The sequence below is a fragment of the Perissodus microlepis genome, chromosome 6 (genome assembly GCF_051167445.1).
Source record: "Perissodus microlepis isolate ML-2025 ecotype Zambia chromosome 6, ASM5116744v1, whole genome shotgun sequence".
Lineage (NCBI taxonomy): Eukaryota > Metazoa > Chordata > Actinopteri > Cichliformes > Cichlidae > Perissodus > Perissodus microlepis.
The window spans coordinates 7,117,115-7,135,645 of NC_140466.1; the positions used below are offsets into that span (position 1 = coordinate 7,117,115).

The 18,531-nt window shown below is 37.5% G+C and overlaps 1 protein-coding gene across 1 annotated transcript in view; it reads right to left on the minus strand.

The window, feature by feature from the left end:
* Window positions 1-1,573: 1,573 nt before the first annotated feature.
* Window positions 1,574-18,531, minus strand: part of LOC146384936 (neuronal acetylcholine receptor subunit alpha-7-like) — a 42,693-nt gene continuing 25,735 nt past the window's right edge. The window contains exons 5-10 of the mRNA XM_084930408.1: window positions 14,425-14,504; window positions 13,049-13,216; window positions 9,740-9,934; window positions 9,115-9,201; window positions 7,368-7,477; window positions 1,574-6,562 (exon numbers count right to left, since the gene is read on the minus strand). Of these exons, the coding sequence (XP_084786534.1) occupies window positions 5,960-6,562; window positions 7,368-7,477; window positions 9,115-9,201; window positions 9,740-9,934; window positions 13,049-13,216; window positions 14,425-14,504 (1,243 nt within the window). The 3' untranslated portion in view covers window positions 1,574-5,959. The remainder of the gene's footprint in view (window positions 6,563-7,367; window positions 7,478-9,114; window positions 9,202-9,739; window positions 9,935-13,048; window positions 13,217-14,424; window positions 14,505-18,531) is intronic.

Genomic DNA, 18,531 nt, shown 5'->3' on the forward strand with positions numbered 1-18,531 from the left:
AAATGTCAGGAGTAGTTAGTCATTACAACAAGTGTTTGTGAACTAAAAATCACGAATGTGGGATGCTGTTTGTCCGTGATTTGGAGAGCCCAGCGTGTGCTCCCAACGAAGGGAAAACCAATTCTGCAGGGGAGACCTACTTTGGCACTTGTGCAGGTGAAACCAAAGGGCAGATATGCTTCACCATATTTTCTAGTCTTTCTAGAGAATTCAACATTAATTAATTAATGGTAGGGAAATGGAGGAAGCAAGAAGAATGAGTTGAGTAAAATTTGACTTATCTGACTGTTTTGTTTCCCTTAATGCGTCTTATAATCTGCATTATATGTATGAAAACAGACCCGTTAATCTATAGTGCGCCTTATAATCCGAAAAATACGGTACATTTAGATTTGTTCACAGCTTAACCTTTATGCTATGCTGAATGGCTCTTGACTTCTTGGATCTTACTGCACATGTGAAGCTTCATGATCTCACTGTCATGAAGAAGACATATGCAGTTAGGGTCATACATATATTTGGACAATAATAGAATTATTGCAATATTGCCTCTATGACATCACGGTCCAGCAATCAAGCAATTCAAGTCATGCAGTCAAGATGATTGTAGTGCAGACTTTTATGTTTAATTTAAATGATTTAACGAAGATATTAATTGTTTACATTAACTGTTTACAGACATTTTTAAAGAAATTCTCCTATTTAAAGAGGCTAAAAATAATTATAAAATTAACAAAGTTTGTTCATTTTGATAATTGTGTTTAATACCAGACAATGAATGACCTGAAGCCTGGAAAATCATCCATTGCTGTGTTACCTTCCTTGTTGGCCTCTGCTAGGCCTTTACTGTAGTTGGCTTCAGTTGCTATTTGTTTGTGGGTCACTCTGCTTCATCATGATTGACTGATATTGTTGTATGCTTTGGATCATGAGGTGTTCTTTCCCTTCTCCATACTTCCCCCAGTCTCAATACTTAGATGTTTGTCTTCTGTGGTCTTTCTTGCCCTTGGCTGTTAATGAGCTACCCAGTGCATGGCTTTTTAAAAATATACCCAGTTTTGCTGTTTTGTCTGATAGATAGATTTATTTTTCAGGGTAATGATGGCCTTTTTCAGCTGCATCAGCATCTGTCTGGACCTTATTTTAAAAGCATCAACGAAGGGCTACAAAAGTTTAGTATTTGGAATTACCACCTGATTTAAATCTCTGCTTAAATTAAAGCTGAAAGTCTGCACATTAATCACATCTTGGTTGTCTGTTTTTTTAAATCGACTGTTATGGTATACAGAACCCATTATGGGTTGCATTGTTGAAATACTTATGAACCTGGTTGTGTGTATATTTTTCTCAATTTTGAACTCTTTTGTTAGAGCTTATTGTGAGAAAAAAATAATGTATTATTCTGTCAGTGAAATATGACATTTTATAAAACTGTGTGAACAATACCATAGAAGCCACTTGTGATTAGGCAGGCATATTAGATGACAAGCTGTCATTTCACTGACTGTTCAGATTGCAAAAAACAACCTAGTAATGACCACTTCCAGTCGATTCCAGAATTCATCACGACTGATTGAAAACTCTGGTGGTAACATTTTAATCAAACTATATAATTTCATGAATTATAGCATGTCAGCAAGCAAAATGCCAATAATTATTAGTCACTCCTTTATTTTTCTCAAAATATTCATGTACACTGAGCATTTATGTACATTATTCAACGTAGAATGACTCTGAATGATACTGAGGCACAGACTACAAAGAATAAGACACTCAAGTTGACCAAAATACAACATTGTCAGTTTAAAAACCATTAAAAGCAACAGACAAATGCAAAAGCATTGCAAAAAGTAAACTGCCACATCCTCATTTTTAGCTATACTTTTCAAATTCATTCAGCAGAATTAAACCTTTAAAAAACTGCAATTCGAGCCTTTAGTGTGTGGGTGAACTTCAATATATTGAATTGTAAATTGCATTGTCTTTTACATTAAACAATTCCTGACATGGTTTTATTTCTTCTAATGCAACTTTTCAATTCATGCCTCATATGAACTATTGCATCTGTATGTTCCAACACGTTGGTAGGTGAGATGGAGCACATTTGTGACACCTTCCCACTTCTATCTGCATGGACATTTGCAGGCATTTCCAATAAATCCCAATAAATGTTTTGTTATCAGATCATCTATGATTGGATTCATATTTAAGCAAATACTGTACAATTTGGAATATGCTAGGACCGTGCACAATTAGAACACTGACCAATATTTAATAGAATTGTTCAACTAGGTAAAAAATAAAAAATGGATTTGTTTCTCTGAGTTAGACAGAAATATGTCCGTCAAGTAAGTTACCATCAGCATGTAGGTAGCTTAAGATAACTCCAGAGCTCTGACTATAGTGCCTTTATTACACAGATGTGAAAGTGGTATTCATCTTTTGATCTGTTTGAAACAAATGTCTGCCTGTTCATTTAAAGATTATAAGACTACTCCTTGTTATTTTTAAAAGCATATTTGTGACCTTTAAAGCAAGTAAAAACATCAAATCCCTGGTCACAGAAAAGTAGATTTTTGAATGTAGCTTAAGTTCGCACAAAAGAATTGGCAATAAAGCAACATTGTACATTTCATTGGCTTCACCTTTTGCTTCATGTCTATTATGACTGGATATAACAAACTGTTTACAGTGCTTTAGTGGCATAAAAGGTCGACAGCAGTTGGCAGCTGTTTGTCTGTACGTGGTGCATTGATTAACTGTAACAGCATGAATTCCATTTCAGTGAGTATTTCTGCAATCGCTGTGTGGTATACTGTATGGTGTTGCTTCATTCTTCTTTAGTTTCTCCACTTAACACCATTTAAAATATCCAATAGCTTGGTGGAAAAATGCTGTGAATTTATGTGGGTTTTTAAAATGGGAATTCACTCATGTCTTTTGCCCCCTAGAATCAGAGGACAGTCAGGGGGTGAAAAGAGACAAAGTTGAACAAAAATCTGTTGTATCAAGTCACCCAGTAATCCTTGTTACATGTTGTCACTAGAGATTAGGGAAGAAAAGTGTTTGCCTTTCACTGAGCATTAGAGAGTAAAATACAAAGCACTCACCACTACAAAAGAGTACTAAATGCACATCTCAGAATATATTTCAAAATATTCTCTTTCTGTATTGTGAGTTTCTGTGTGAGAATACAAAAACATGTCTAGCTCACACAAATAAACAAAGATGAATTACTACCCAAGGAAAAATTGTACTGTAAGTGAGTGCGAGTGATTTACAAATAGTGCATCATATGCTAACAAAACTATACTGTATTAACACAAGGGATGGATGTAATGAAGTGACACTTTAATAAACTGGCCTGAAAAGTTAAGTTTTCAGTCACAGAAAAGTTCCGGTAGTATTAATTTGTCGCTTTAATGTCATTTCAAAACAGTAATGTTGACTGAGGATTTTTTCCAGTGTCTGGTAAATCATTCCTATAGTTTAAATGAACTGCCACTGACAGACTGGGTTGCTGTGGAGAAGCAGAGATTGGTAAGATTTGGCCTGTAAGGCAGGGTTAGCAGAGGTATATTAACATTTTGGTGCCTACGTATTCTGTGTTCTTCTGTCTGCTGTAAATAAACCTTATAAAGGGCAGGCGATGTATTGCAGGTTTTCTTGATTGCTTAAACACTATAACCAATCTTTTGAACTAAAATTTCAAAACCATAATGCTATTTTTCAAAAAGCACACCCATTTCCTTGAACTATAAACACTATTCCCCTGCTTTAACACATGAGTCAGATGTGGGGAACTGTTACTGCAAAACTCTACACACAAATCCCTACATTTTTCAGTGCTTATACCATGTGGCCATTTAGAAAGCACTTGCATTCAATAATGTTAACTTAAGTCAGCACAGCTTGAGCTCAATTAGCACACAATTAACCAAGTGGAAACACTACGAGTCAAAATTTATCACACACCAATCGGAAACTCATTCAGGTTTGAAACAATGGATTCAAAGAGATGCAAAGGAAGAGGTTGAGGAGGAAAAGGAGGTCTAGGACACCAAGGAGGAGGTGGAGGAACATAATTGGCCATTGGGCTATTGTAAATGTCCCTGGTCAGCGTGGAGGGAATGTCACTCTGTGCGCAGTCATCAGCCAACGAGGGGTACTCCACCGCCATGCCATTCTAGGACCCTATAACACTATGCTTCGCCTTGCTTTTCTTGATGGTCTAAGACAACATATGTTCCAGCGGGACTACAGTGAACCAGCACAGCCAGAGCAGCCTCACTATGCTGTTGTTTGGTGTAATGTCAGCTTCCATCACACTGCTCTGGTTCATGACTGGTTTACCAATAACCCAAGGTTTTCTAACATCTTTCTGCCTGCATACTCTCCCTTTCTAAACCCGATGGAGGAGTTATTTTCGGCGTGGCGGTAGAAAGTGTATGACAGAGAACCTTATGTCCGTGTTCACCTCCTCCGGGTCATGGAAGAAGCCTGCCTATACATATCAGTAGATGCATGCCAGCGGTGGATCAGGCATGCAAGAGGATTTTACCCCTGCTGCCTGGCCAGGGCCAATATAGCCTGTGATGTGGATGAGATTCCCGGGCCTGACCCAGACCACAGACAGGATGCTGAGGTGGAATAATGTTTTTGATGTGTGTTGTACTGTATGGAACATGAATAAAAATGTGCCACTGTATGTACATTGGATCTTTTGTTTTCATGATGTGAAAAGGTTTTTGAGGGGAAGAACCACAAGCAACATAACTTGCCAGTTTTTGAAATATTGTTTTCAATTTATTGCACCAATGTGTAAGACTATGTTGTAGTGTGTGTGTTTTGAGGCCTTGTGTGTGATTTTCTGTGGGCAAAGTTTGGTTTTTCAGCAAGAGTGAATGGTTTTGAGTGTAGAGCTTAATTTTGACCTGAAAATACAATGTTTGGGAAATTGGGTGAGACGTTATGGATTTGTGTTTACTGTTTTGAGAATACGAGTCATAGTTTCAAGAAAAGTGTTTAAGCAATCGAGAAAAACTGTAATATATATTAGACTAATAGCTCCATTTGTAAAAGGAAGAATAATAATGAAGGTATAAAGAAATTATTTGGCTTTCTTTGTTGTAATGAATCAGATACAGTTGTAAGTCAGGCTGTGGGAAATTATAATGGGCATTTTCACCTTGAGGGGACCACTATATAAATAAAATTGAGTTGAATTGAAATTTTAAATCAAATTTCAGTTAGTGAAGGAAAAATGGTATATTCATCTAAAATGAAAATACTCAGTAGTTTCACACCTCAGATTAGTGAAATGTATAATTTCAGTAGATCTCAGTGAATTTGCTAACTCATTAAAAAATCAATTTCAGCTTAACCAGATTGCACTGTAAAATGTGGATTTATTTATAAAATACAAAGAACAAATGCATTACAAGAATACACCTGTAAAACCGTGTACTATATATGTAACTGCTGAAGTTGTTTAGGTAAGACATCTCTAGAAAACGGAGTGAAGACAGGATGTGTAAATTCTAAAATTAAGAGAAAAGAAAAGCTGTAAGGGAAAGTGAATTCTGATGAGACGTGACGCTCAAATGGTGGCAAGTAAATGATGTGGTGCAGCAGGGATACAGAAGAGAAGTGCATTAGTCTGACTTTCTACATCATTAACTACTACATGTTGCTTCAACTTCCTATGTACCTGTATGTATGTTGTAAGCTAAAGAGCAACCTTCACAGGGAAAAAACACATTACCCCAGCTATATACCAACAAACGTGTAATGAGAGGGGTAAAGGCTGGGTACTGATCTATGGTGATATCAATTCTAAATTAGCTTGAGCTTGTGTGTCTTCACATAAAAGTACAAGAGAGGCTTGTGTGGTGCAGGTCTAATTGTGTCAGAATTTCTATTGTTAGTTTTTATCTGTCAGTGATGGTAGAGAGCAGCCTTACGTAAAGTCTTTTGACACGGCTTCAATGAAATTGGGAGCTGACATGAGAATGGTGAAGGTGCAGATGATGGAGAACAGCGAGAAGGCCACCAGGCATAACCGGTCCACAACTGCAGCTGCAAATTTCCACTCGCTGCAGATTGCCTCCCCCTCGTCCTGCTCTCTGAAGCGATTCGCAATGTACTGCACTTCTTCCAAAATCCGGCAAATTTCGGGAATCTGCTCCAAAAGCAAAGTCCGTGTCTGGTCTGAGTGGATGTCAAGCTGGGAGGTACCGTTATGATGATTCCCTCCACCTCCACTTCCACCACCGCACACAATCACACCTGAATCAACACTAGGTGGAAACACAGGGTTGTCTGTGCCCATTGAGTGGTAGCTAAAGTATAGGTTCATGTTTCCATTGGTTGTTGTTGCCTGAGTGGATGGCTGCCCTGGTATGGTGCTCATCTGAATGCTGGTGGTGCTAGTGTGGTGAGCAGGAGAATGGGAGTACTTATAAGTTGGAGGACTGCTTGAGCTCACTGGAGTTTTGCTTTCCTCTCCAGGCTTCTTCATACGGAGGAACCAAGCGCACCAGTTGAGAAGAAAGACTCGGACCTGAAAGAAAGAAATAAGAAAGATAAAGATTTAGCTGGAGGAAAGAAGGTGGAAAGATTTGATTGATATGTTCATTTACACTGGAAAGTGTTCCTTAGACTACCATGACCTGGATGACAGAGAACCTACATAGACAGTTTAATTGACACTTGCCAAAAAAATAGTCTAAAATCTTCTAAAATGACTAAAGCTAGCAACAGAATTGAAAAAACAGTTGGTATGATTTCATCCTGAAAATTTCTATTTCTTGCATTTATTTGGTGGCCTACCAAAAAGGCAAAGCTTCTTAAGAGAATGAGAGCAGGACTAAAAGGAAAAAATCAAGAGATAATAGCAGGATACATCAGAAATGACCTGTTCACAGCCACTCTTAAAATGTTGCCCCAAGTGGTAAAGGGTTTAAGAAAAGTTTTGCAGAGTATAGTTTTAAAAAGTACCTTTAATCATTGTGTAAGATCTTGGTGTCATGTCCTTACACAAACAAACTCGAAAATAAAATGGACTTATACTGGCTCAGCGACTGTACCTCTATGCATTATGTTAGAGCAGTGGTTGTCAGGTGAAAAATATGATGTGAAACTAAGGAGAGTCAATTTTTTTTTAATTTTATGGGGTTTTTTTTACTAAACAAAGAAGGATCTGTTATTGTTATTGTGCTAATGATGTGTACCCTTTTTGTTGCAAGAACTAACCTTTTTCAACTTCTAAAGAGGGGCACATCAAAGCTTGGAAACAGTTTTAGAGAGGTGGTTATTGAAATAATACTGTAATTAAATTGTCTCTTTTTTCCCCTTATTGAACTCACCCATTTAGGCATTTTTCCTCCGTGGGGGTCATGGTGGTGGAATTGCAGAACCAGAACAGTTACCACCACCGACAATCCCACAATCATCATGGTGCTAGCAAAATACTGAGCTGAAGAAGAATACGAACAAATCAGTATATTGCAATTTCAATAAAGGACACATGGCTTGTTAGTAGATATTGTAGTCTGTTACTGAATGATTTATTTATTTAAATATATAAGTGAAATGGTTATTTTAAAATTATTAGATTAGAAAGCATCATCACTGTCACCAAGTAAGGTAGCTGGTTGATTATTCAGTGAAGAAATTATCCCTGTCAACAAATCTAAGGTCATAACACCCCAGGGGCGGGTGACTAACATCTTTTTTGTTAATGTAAAATGTAGCCAAAAGACATAACACATACGCAGCCTTGGAGGCACTGGAAGACACACAGGGACATAAAAATGCATATCCTTTCCATGTAGGAAAGCATGTTTTTCAAACACATTCTGATGCAGCTGTGATGTCAGCGATTAAGTAGAAAGGCGGGCTAATGAAATTATATGTTTCCGTGTCACAATATAATTGGAATTGTATGATAACCTCTGATAGTAAATGTCAAAGACATTTTTTTCTTTTATCTATTATCTCTGATATAGTGTGTGGTGTTAAACATCTACTCTGAAAGGCATGTTTGCTCTTGGCTTTGTTTTACATCACTGAGCTGCCAGATGATGCAGGGCAGCAGCCCTATCTGCAGCTTCTCCTCCCTTCTTAAAGTCTGCTGCCTTGTCTTCCCCTGTCTGCATCAGTATGGTCTTATGCAACACAACTGTGTATCTCCTACGCTGAATATAATCTTCACATACTGCATCAGCAAGCAAACACCCACCCCACACTCTTCAGAACCCGCCCACAGCCACAACATATCAGTCCATCTGTGCAAAGAATGTTTTCTGCTACAGACTGCCCTGTGATGTGAGTATGAGGCATAAAGATCTATTTTGACACTTTAACCTATTGTAGCCAACTGTCTCCTGGGTAAATTATTCTTTTCATCCAGCAACTTTCAATGGTTTTCTCTCTTGACAGTAAATTGAGAAAATAAAATCTCCATACTGACCCACTACCCTCACTGTGGCACTTTATACCTTTTCCACCTTTTGGGCAAGTCATGATATATTATAATTTTCTTACCTATTTATTGCAAAAATAATTCCATCAATTAAAAATAAACTAAAAATAGCACACATTTCGGCTGTTAAATATTTGAAAATGGAAATATTAGATTGTGATTTAAATAACATTTTCTAATGTTGGCATCCATAACCAATTTAGAATCACCAATTAACATCCATGTCTTTAGGTGGACACCAGAGTACAGTCTCTATGCACTACTGTGTAAATGGACTTGGTTAACTGATTATCAACAATTGCAACTGCTTCTATTAAAGTTTTGGCAGTTGACTCAGCAAATGAAGTGGTATGATAAGACCTTAGAGGAACTCCCCATAAACCTTGCAAAGAAGATTTCTTCACAATTATTTTAGAGACTAGTGAAGTCATATAGAAAACCAATCAGTGCTTCAAGTTATTGCTGCTAAATGTTGTTCTACAAGCCACTGAATCGAGGGATGTGCATACTCAGACTGCATAGGTTCCTGTGAAAACCTTCACAATTCACAATTGTTTTAATGTTGTTTTTAAACCAACAATTAAATAATTACCAATAAAAGCATTACGAGGAGCTGAATATTGTCTTACCAATTAGAGGAACTGAGTCTGAAGTGGCAGGCATGATCTCTGCTACCAGTAACATGAACACTGTCAGAGACAGCAGTACCGTTATGCCTGAAAAAGGCAGACACACATTAGATGCATTATTTCATCAAACATCTCTATTGCTGTTAAATTGTGACTTGAGAGAACTCAAAATAAATGCAGCTGGTTGTCTTCAAAACAGGTGACAAAAGCTATGAATTTATTTTTGGAATATTTACTATCTTATCCACCGTCAAAGGGGCACTGTCTCATTTCTATTTAGTGCAGCCCTGTCTCACGGAATGGCATTTTGAAACAAGCTGGCATTTTCAGGTCCACATGATTATCTTTGCTGCGTTAACAGTGGTGCTTTTGTTCATCTGCTAAGGAACAGAATTCAACGCAAATGCTTATTCACAGCAATAATGTCAGCATTAGCATAAAGCAAAGACAAATAAATGGGTAAGCAATTGCAGTCTGGTGGGCAGAGATGACCAAAGTAGGGGAGAAAGGCACATTTTTGTCGACATGCATGAATGTAATCATGAATCGTTGTCCCTCTGCGTGAAACTGTGTATCTGTGTCTTTGTGTGCAAGGATGGCCTGATGTGTATGTGATCCTCTGTACCCAGTGAGATCTTTTCTCCAGAGTCAGCAGGGAGCAGAAAGACCAACAGTGCCAGACCAGAGATGAGCACACAGGGGATGAGCAGGTTTAAGCCATAATAAAGAGTCCTGCGGCGCATAGTGACTGTGAACGTCACATCGGGGTAGGGCTCCTTGCAGCAGTCATAATACAGCTCATTACGCTTTGCTGGTACACCTGGGAGACATATTAAGGGGTAAAAAGGTGTCAGTTTAGAGGTCAAAAACACAGAATTATGAAATAATGGTCCAGTTCTTTCTTCCGCTTGACTGAATATTTTTTTATAAACACTAAAATAAGCCAATAATGCACATTTTTAACTTCATGTATGGCCTTGTTAACAAAAAGGCATTAGTTAAAATGAATAAAATGTAAATAAATACAGGCAAAATACTTGTAGAAGTATAATGTTTTAAATTTTATGGAAAGCCAACTTGTACTTTTTATAGAAGATGTTGGAAACTGATGAATATGATAATAGTACTTTTTTTTTCTTCTTTCAATTTCTGTATTTCATAAATTTGTAGACTTTAACCAATCAGATTAATATTATTTTTTCTGGACTGGGATTTAGTTAATCATGTTGGGAAGCAGCTTGCTTTGAAAAAACCAAAAACAAAAGAAAATCAACTTGTGCCTAAATTAGAATTGTATGACGTTATCATTTATATAACACAATAATCTCAAATCCGTTCCACCTGTTTGTTTAGCAGGAAGTTATAATCAGTATAAAGAATTGCTCATACAGTAGAGACTGAAATAGAAGTTGCAAGCTCATGGCTTTAAAATGACAGCCATTTGTTGAGAGCAGTAATTGGCTTTTGAATCTGTTTGCTGACCAGCTGGCCATCTTTTCATCCTGTTATTGGAATTTGTTTGATCAAAACCAGCTTGATAACTTTCAAATATAAACTATTAAAATTTATGAATAATTCCACATCTATTTTACAGACAAACAACAGTTCCTGTTGCTGAACCATACAGCATATTTGAAAGGAACCTTTTGTACACAGTACTAGTTCAACATATCAAAACAAGTAAGGGTAGACAAATAATTAAATGAAAACAGTAAAATGACATTAAAAAGCAGTGACTAAAGTTTATTTTATGTTCAAGTTCATTTCATGGTGACTAAAAAGTGAAAATATAGCTTTTATGTCCAGGTGGCCAGATCTGAACAGTAACTCTGTTTTTGTAAAAAACAAATAAACAAAAACTAAAAGGAGCGTGTATTTATCTTTATCTGTAATTTAAATAGTTTCAAATAAAATGCTCTTTGGAGATTGTGGAAAGTTAGCTGTAGCTGCAATGAATTGTGCCATGATCATTGTTTGTATTATATGCCGAGCAAGAGTAAAGGACTGGCACAAAATGTTAAAACCTGCAAATGTTAGTAAATGATTCAGATTACCCAGCTACATCTCCAAAAAGCAGTCATATATATCTGGCATAAAACTATAGTTTTATCTTTGTTGTTGGCATAGGTATATTTTGATTTTTATAAGGTCAGTAACAGAAATCAACATCACATTGGCCTGGCCACAGTCAGAAAAACTACAAGTACAAGAACAATTGTATAGCTAAATGATCAGTAACAATAGCAGATCCATTTCATATGTATAATCATTTTAAGGTGGAATGCAGACAATGTTAGCTTGTCCTCTGGATTAATATCATCAATCAAGGACCTCTGTGTGAGTATGTGTGACTGCCAGGCAGTCACTTGTAGCTTACAATCAACAATCAGTGGTGAATAAAAGTCAACCCACAAGAGCGCTGCCTGTGTATGGTTTACCCAGCATTATACACCTCTAATAGCAATTAATTGATTGTGAAAATGACACAATCAACAGTACAGTCAAAATGCACAACTTTTTTCAAGTCAGTAACAGAAAACACTTGATATTACCACTGCGTGTGTGAGCGTTACTTCCTATAGGAATTCAGTTTAAATTGATTGCTCGGATTCAATTTCATTTCATTTAAAACTCTTGTCACCCGCTTGCCGAAGAGAAATAGCCTTTGTTAGTTTCTATTAATTTGATGGATTGTAGACCTGCAGATGCATTTACCACATCTTGTGTGTGTGTGTGTGTGTGTGTGTGTGTGTGTGTGTGTGTGTGTGTGTGTGTACGCGCTCACTTGTGTGGGGTCATGTCCTCCATTCCCTTTAGGGACTTTAACCTGACGGAACACTAACCCATGTGTGACATGTGTCACCCTAGAGACTTAAAGTTCAGTCCCGAAGGGTCCAGACTGCTTTTTGGGGATAAGAGTTGGTTTTAGGGTAAAGGTTATAAATAGGTGAAGGGTGGAGGTGAGGCATTCAGTTGTGATAGTTCAGATTAGGTTAATGGGCTCAGGAATGGTTTAATTTAATGAGTTATCCCCTGAGACAGTGAAACAATGCGTGTCTGCTTGCTTTTGAGTGTGCGTTTGCACTCTTGCATGAACATGAGCATGTTCTAAGGCACCAGGACAGTGTGTGTTCTTGGCCAGCTAGCTGCCTGGCTGTGCCTGAATTAAGTGAACCATCCCTGGGCCAGCTGTCACCACACACACTCACAACCCCCCATCTATTCCCCCAGCCAGCTGGGTGCACCAACTCTGTGTGTTAGTCAGTTTGTGTCTGGAAATTATTCCATTGGCCTCCGATTAACACCCAAACCTGGATTAGAGATGATGTGAGTTCTTTATTTCCATATGGAGACACAAGCAGTGGAATATATACGGTAAAAATATTGGTAGGATGAGGGATAAAGTTAGGAGGAGGATTTTAAACGGCACTTTGATGAGCAACTTTCCATGTTTTTTGATATGCTTTATCCATTTGAGTCATCAACCCTAACCCTAACTGTAGGCAAAATGCTGGAGTCAATTCCTAGATGCTTCTGAAAGGCTTGAAGGTATGGACTGAGAGAGTTCTTTTTAACTACTTCTGGTGGATTTTATTTTTAGCTTTGCTAGCCTACCTGTTGTGATCAGTATTTGAAATTAGCATCACCTGTATTGTACAGAAATGCTGTCAGAAACAGAATTTGTTGAAGATTTATTTAGGACTATAGTAAATAGAAGCTGCATTATTCACCCCATCTAAAGACCCCTTTGTTGTGGACTGATTGACTAAGAGAGGGGCATCTTACAAAGAAAGAATCACAGCTGAAACACCTGCTGTCAAAATGTGTGACACTGATTGGATGTTTCACATAGTTAATGCTGAATCTCAGTGAGAGTCTTATCAGGGTCTTTCTTATTCAGCATCTATGCATGACATTTTGTTTTCGTTCTTACCAACAAGGTCCCACTCCCCATTGGGTATATATGTAGAGACATCAACTTCCATCATCTGGAGATCCAGCAACCAACCATTGTGGGTCCAGGAACCAAATTTCAGGTCACACTTCTGAATATCAAACGGGAACCACCGAACGTCGATGTAGCAGGTACTCTTCAAGATACCTGCAGATAAATTACTTTTAGAAACCAATCAGTTTTTTTATGTAAATATTTATTTTTAAAATAATAAAAAGTTACTTCTACATGACAATTTTTTCTTAAACATACTTTAAATAAATGCTTCTCTGATACTAAAATCTAGTATATTCCAAGCCATTTATTATAGGCACTGTTATCCTTTTATAATACAAATAAACATCAGCTTTGCGATTCAAAAAATACTGATCTAGAAACAGATCAAGAGCTTTAGTTAGTGTTATATCAAACATTAGGTGGGAGGTCGGGGGGTGGAGTATTTGAGTTCAGTGGCCATGACATCTTTGCTGATGCCAGGCAGGCTAGTTTGAGTGAGTCTGAAATTGCTGATCTCCTGAGATTTTCACCAGAACAATCTCCAGAGTTTACAAAAATTGCTCAGTGAGCAGCAGTTCTGCAAACAGAAAAGTGCATGTAAAAGACTAAAAGAGAATGGTGACACTAGTTAAAGCTGACAGAAAGATGATGGTAAGCCCTTTAGAAAGCATAATAAGTGGAAGACCATGACGCGCTCTTCTCCTGTCAGCCAAGAAGACAATGCTGAGGCTAGAGCTAGCTTGTGTTAATAATCCAAGTTGGTTGTAGTGGTATAACAGTTTTCTCTGCAAACTTGAACTGGTATGTCTGCATGCTATAGTCTAAATATTTTTGCTGACCATATATTTCTTATACCCATAATTTACCATCTTCCAATGGCTGTTGCAGTAAAACAATGCAAGACAGCAATCCAATTCTGTCTTTGTGAACAAGAAAGTGAGTTCAATGATCTTCACTGGCCCCCTGAGTCACTAGATCTATATCAAGTGGAACAACTTTGGTATGTGGAGGAAGTGGAAACAGTCTCTAATGTTCAGTGATTGTAAAATGACATTGTCTTGGGAATCTGAGAAGAGATTGTTCACCAGAACAGTGAGGTGAGAATGAGAAGGGTGTTGATGGCAGTGATAACAGTAATGATGATGTTGAGATAATGATGTCCCTAAGATGATGAAAATTTGGATTTAGCGTGTTGGCAGTAGTGTGGGACGGTAGTGTAAGAATATAGAAGTATATACTTCTGCCTACTCCTTTTCAAACAACTGTATGGAATGATTTTATGAAACGTTGGTGAATGTATATGTTTGAAATAAAAAAGAACTGAACTGAACTGAACTGAAATATCTGGGATGTCTCACCTGGTGGAATGTACTGACAGGCTCCTGAAGCATTGACCAGCACATTTGTATGGAACGTGGCATCAAACCTCTCATCAGCACTATATGGAGACAAGAGTAGTTAAATGAGGCATTTTATCATAACAATTAAATGGAAGAGAAAAACACACAGAAAGAAGAGAATAGAAGTTATTAAGCTGAGTCAGAGTCAACTACAAAAGTAAAGATAGACAAAAAAATATCAAGTGGTAAATGAAGGTGACAGAAGGCAGAGACAAGGGGGATTAGTGAAGATCCAGACAGAGAGTGTTTAATTTTGCTCATCGTGTTAAATAAACACGGTCGTCTGTTACCAAGACGTCCTTCAAGCAGACCAGGGATTATCTATTTCGCATGCTCAAAATCTCTGGAACACAAAAACTGATTAATGTTTCTTTCAGAGAGTAAAAATAACCAGAAGAGTATCTGAGAAGTCAGTTGAAGAATACTTTTGCTTTGTTAGGCTGATTTGATTGTGTCATGCTGAAAATGTATCTATTGAGCTTCTGATAACACACATGCTAATAATAAAGTCTTCTACACTGACAATTTAATATACCAACAACTAATTAACATCTAAAAGTCAAATTAAACCATGCCACTGTTAGATAGTGAGCTACCACTGACTCATATTATGTTGAGATTAGTATGTGACATTAATTTCATTCATTCTACGTGTCTAACAATTATGGTTGCAATGTGGGATAAAATTAATAATGCCCCAGTCATACAGCTCTACAGACTGGTCAGGACCCATCTAGGAACTGGCAGGTTGCAAGTGGATGATGGAGGTTGATGGAGGGTGTCACTAGGAAAACAGTTGCAGGTGCAGAGACTGGTCAATGACCAGTGGAATAACCATGGAAGTGACAGACTTGTGCAGCTAATCTCTCAGTTGTAGTAAAACTCAAGTGACCTCTATTCATTGTTGTAAAAGTAAGCATGTGAAAAATATTAAAAAAAAAGTGTAGCTTTTAATAAATTCTAGACTGAAACTAAAATGTCTGAAATTGTGTACTTTGGTTTAGGACCAAGTAATTTCTGGTTCTGTTATAATTCAGACCTACTGAAGTAGGCACAGTGGCACGGTGGTTAGCACTGTTGCCGCACAGCAAGAAGGTCCTGAGTTCAATTCCACCATCAGGCCGGGGTCTTTCTGTGTGGAGTTTGCATGTTCTCCCCGTGTTTGCGTGGGTTCTCTCCGGGTACTCCAGCTTCCTCCCACAGTCCCAAAACAGCAGTTAGTGGGGATAGGTCAATTGGTCAATCTAAATTGCCCATAGGTGTGAATCTGTGAGTGAATGTGAGTGCGAATGGTTGTCTGTGTCTCTATGTGTTAGCCCTGCGACAGACTGGCGACCTGTCCAGGGTGTACTCCGCCTCTCGCCCTATGACAGCTGGGATAGGCTCCAGCGCCCCCCGAGACCCTGGAAAGGATAAGCGGAAGTGAATGGATGGATGAAGTAGGGATTAGCTTGAAAAAATCTGCGGACTCCTTAACACACATCTTGATTGAAATATACTTGTCAATGAGGCTACAGGGGAGGTCATCAAATGGAAAGAACTAAACTAAATTGCCAAGCATCTGAGTATGTTAGCATGGTCATCATGAGTAATTAGCATATAATTTTATCATTTAGCTCAAAGCCTCCTGTGTATAAGTATACCCTATCACGGTTGTAAACACTTTTGAGTTTTGTTTATGCTGGATAATGAGATGGAAAAGAAGGGGAAAAACTACCAAATGGACAAAGCATATGGACTGAAAACAGCCTCCTTGCAAAAGTAATGAACCGGTAAATGATATACAATTATACCTATTTATCCATGTATTCATAACAAGTATAATATTTAATTCACATATTTCAGTATGCTGTGACCTCTTAAAAAGGAAAACTGAATGAGGTACACTGGCAACTCAATATATCTCATTTTAAAGGATGAAGGAATGTTAATGCAACTCAGACAACAGTTCGAACCGCACTGTTATTTTCCATTAGTAAATATTTACTGCTTGTTGCATGAGACTATATGCAACTGGAGAGTGAGGAACATTTAAACAACATTTCAATTCTTCTGACAAGCTTTTTGCTTTGTAGGTGGAGCATAGATTTTAGTAAAAAAAAATCCAGAAGACGTGTAACAGGACAAAGCTTTAATGGATGTAGATTTATAATGCTACATCCATAATTTATATCTAATCATTTATTTCACTTAAAGGGTGGAAGACAGAGACTGTGAGAATATTTCAGAGTAGCTCTCATCCATTGCCTAGAATAAATGATCTTAGCATTTAGCCTTGTAATGGTATCCGGAATACATCTACCTCACATGGACAAATTAAAGCATTAAAAATTGAAATAAAAACATTTCATTTTTCATTTACTAAACCCTCTCTCAAAACGCCAATATAAATGTTTAATATGAAAGACAATGACTTGAATAATGTACAGCACACACATACCCAGGCATTAATGACTCCTTGATGTATAACTTTAGCTGCATTTCATTAGATCACATATTAATAAAAGATCACATGGAAACTACAATATGTCTTAAATCCCAATTGACTTTTTATTGAGTTTTTTCTTAATGGGATTCATCAAAAACTTTACTTTATAGCAATAAATAATTCCAAAAGTGTAATATCCCAGTATTAAAAGTGAAAAAGAAAATGGATAAATCATAAATGGAAGTAAAGTATTACTTAAATTAAATTGGTCATTACTGCACTGTAACTTTAAATATGTTTCTCACATAGCAGTACAGAATATGAAGTCTGGTTTCAATAGTCAGTGGAGAAATGCAATGACACGGTCTGGACTGACATATCATTCTTGTCAAACACTGTTGTAGTGTGTGTCAGCAATTTATCTTTTAGATAACTAGCTATAATCTAAAAAAGTAATGCTTCTTTACAGATAAATGGTCTATACTATTTACATGAGAAAAGTAGAAAGCTTAGTCTTTTTGTGTTCAAGCTTTCCAGATATTTATAAAGGATGAAATATTCAAATCCATGTCTTTGACAGAGAGGAATTGTCATTGTATTCATCTTTTATTCATGTGAGGAGATTATTGATTTGTTTATGTGCTGACACAAACAAATACAAAATTACAACTGTCCCTACTTTCTGGACCTAGTGTTCAAAAATTCTTGACTAAGTCAAAGTCACTAACTTTCTTTAGAAAAAAGAAACAGAAAAAGACTATCCAGGATACAGAAAGTGGTACATTAAAATGCACATTCTCTGAAATAATATCAAAGTCAATCCACTGATCTTTGTCCTAAGGTGTTGTTGAATGAACTACCTTATGATCAAACAGTATCTGATATCAAGTCCTGAGCCAGGAATCCTTAATGTCCCACTCAGAGACACCAATAAGATGAAATTCTTTGAACTGGTTTTTGCTTCATAGGCATAAAAAAATAATCACCCTTTTTGAGAAGTGCAGCTGCATAGGGTTTACCCTTTTTGTTCTCTCAGATAAAAGTCCAACTAAACACCTCTACACCAGTAGAAGGAATATGATCATTGGTATCTTTTCACTTCCTATACTGTCTGCTGCGTCTTCCCCACCAGAGAGGAGACATTCTACATTGCCAGTCAGACTTCATAGTTCCAGACTTACCTTGAGGGTTGAACATTAGCATGGTTGACCTGGGCCTAGACTTTGTAAATCTTAGGGGCTGATGTGAGGCTGATGGGACCAAAGCAAAGATGCTTGATGCAGGCTTTACTCTGACCAGGGTCAGATGAAAGAAAGGTCAAGTGAAGTGTCAACCATGGCTAAAGACTTGGAACTTGTAGCATTTCTGAATATCCACAATCCAGAATATAATCTACTAGAAATGTGCACTTGCATTAGAGTCCACCAATTGGGAAGGAGCGCACTTTACGCTGCCATCATCATCATGCTGTCTGTGATAAAATAAATAAATAAGAATTTATTTTTTGCAGGGCTGAATGGTCTGAAGATTGACTTAAGGTCTATGTATATCATCCATCCATCCATCCATCCATCTTCATCCGCTTTATCCGAGGCCGGGTCGCGGGGGCAGCAGCCTAAGCAGAGAGGCCCAGACCT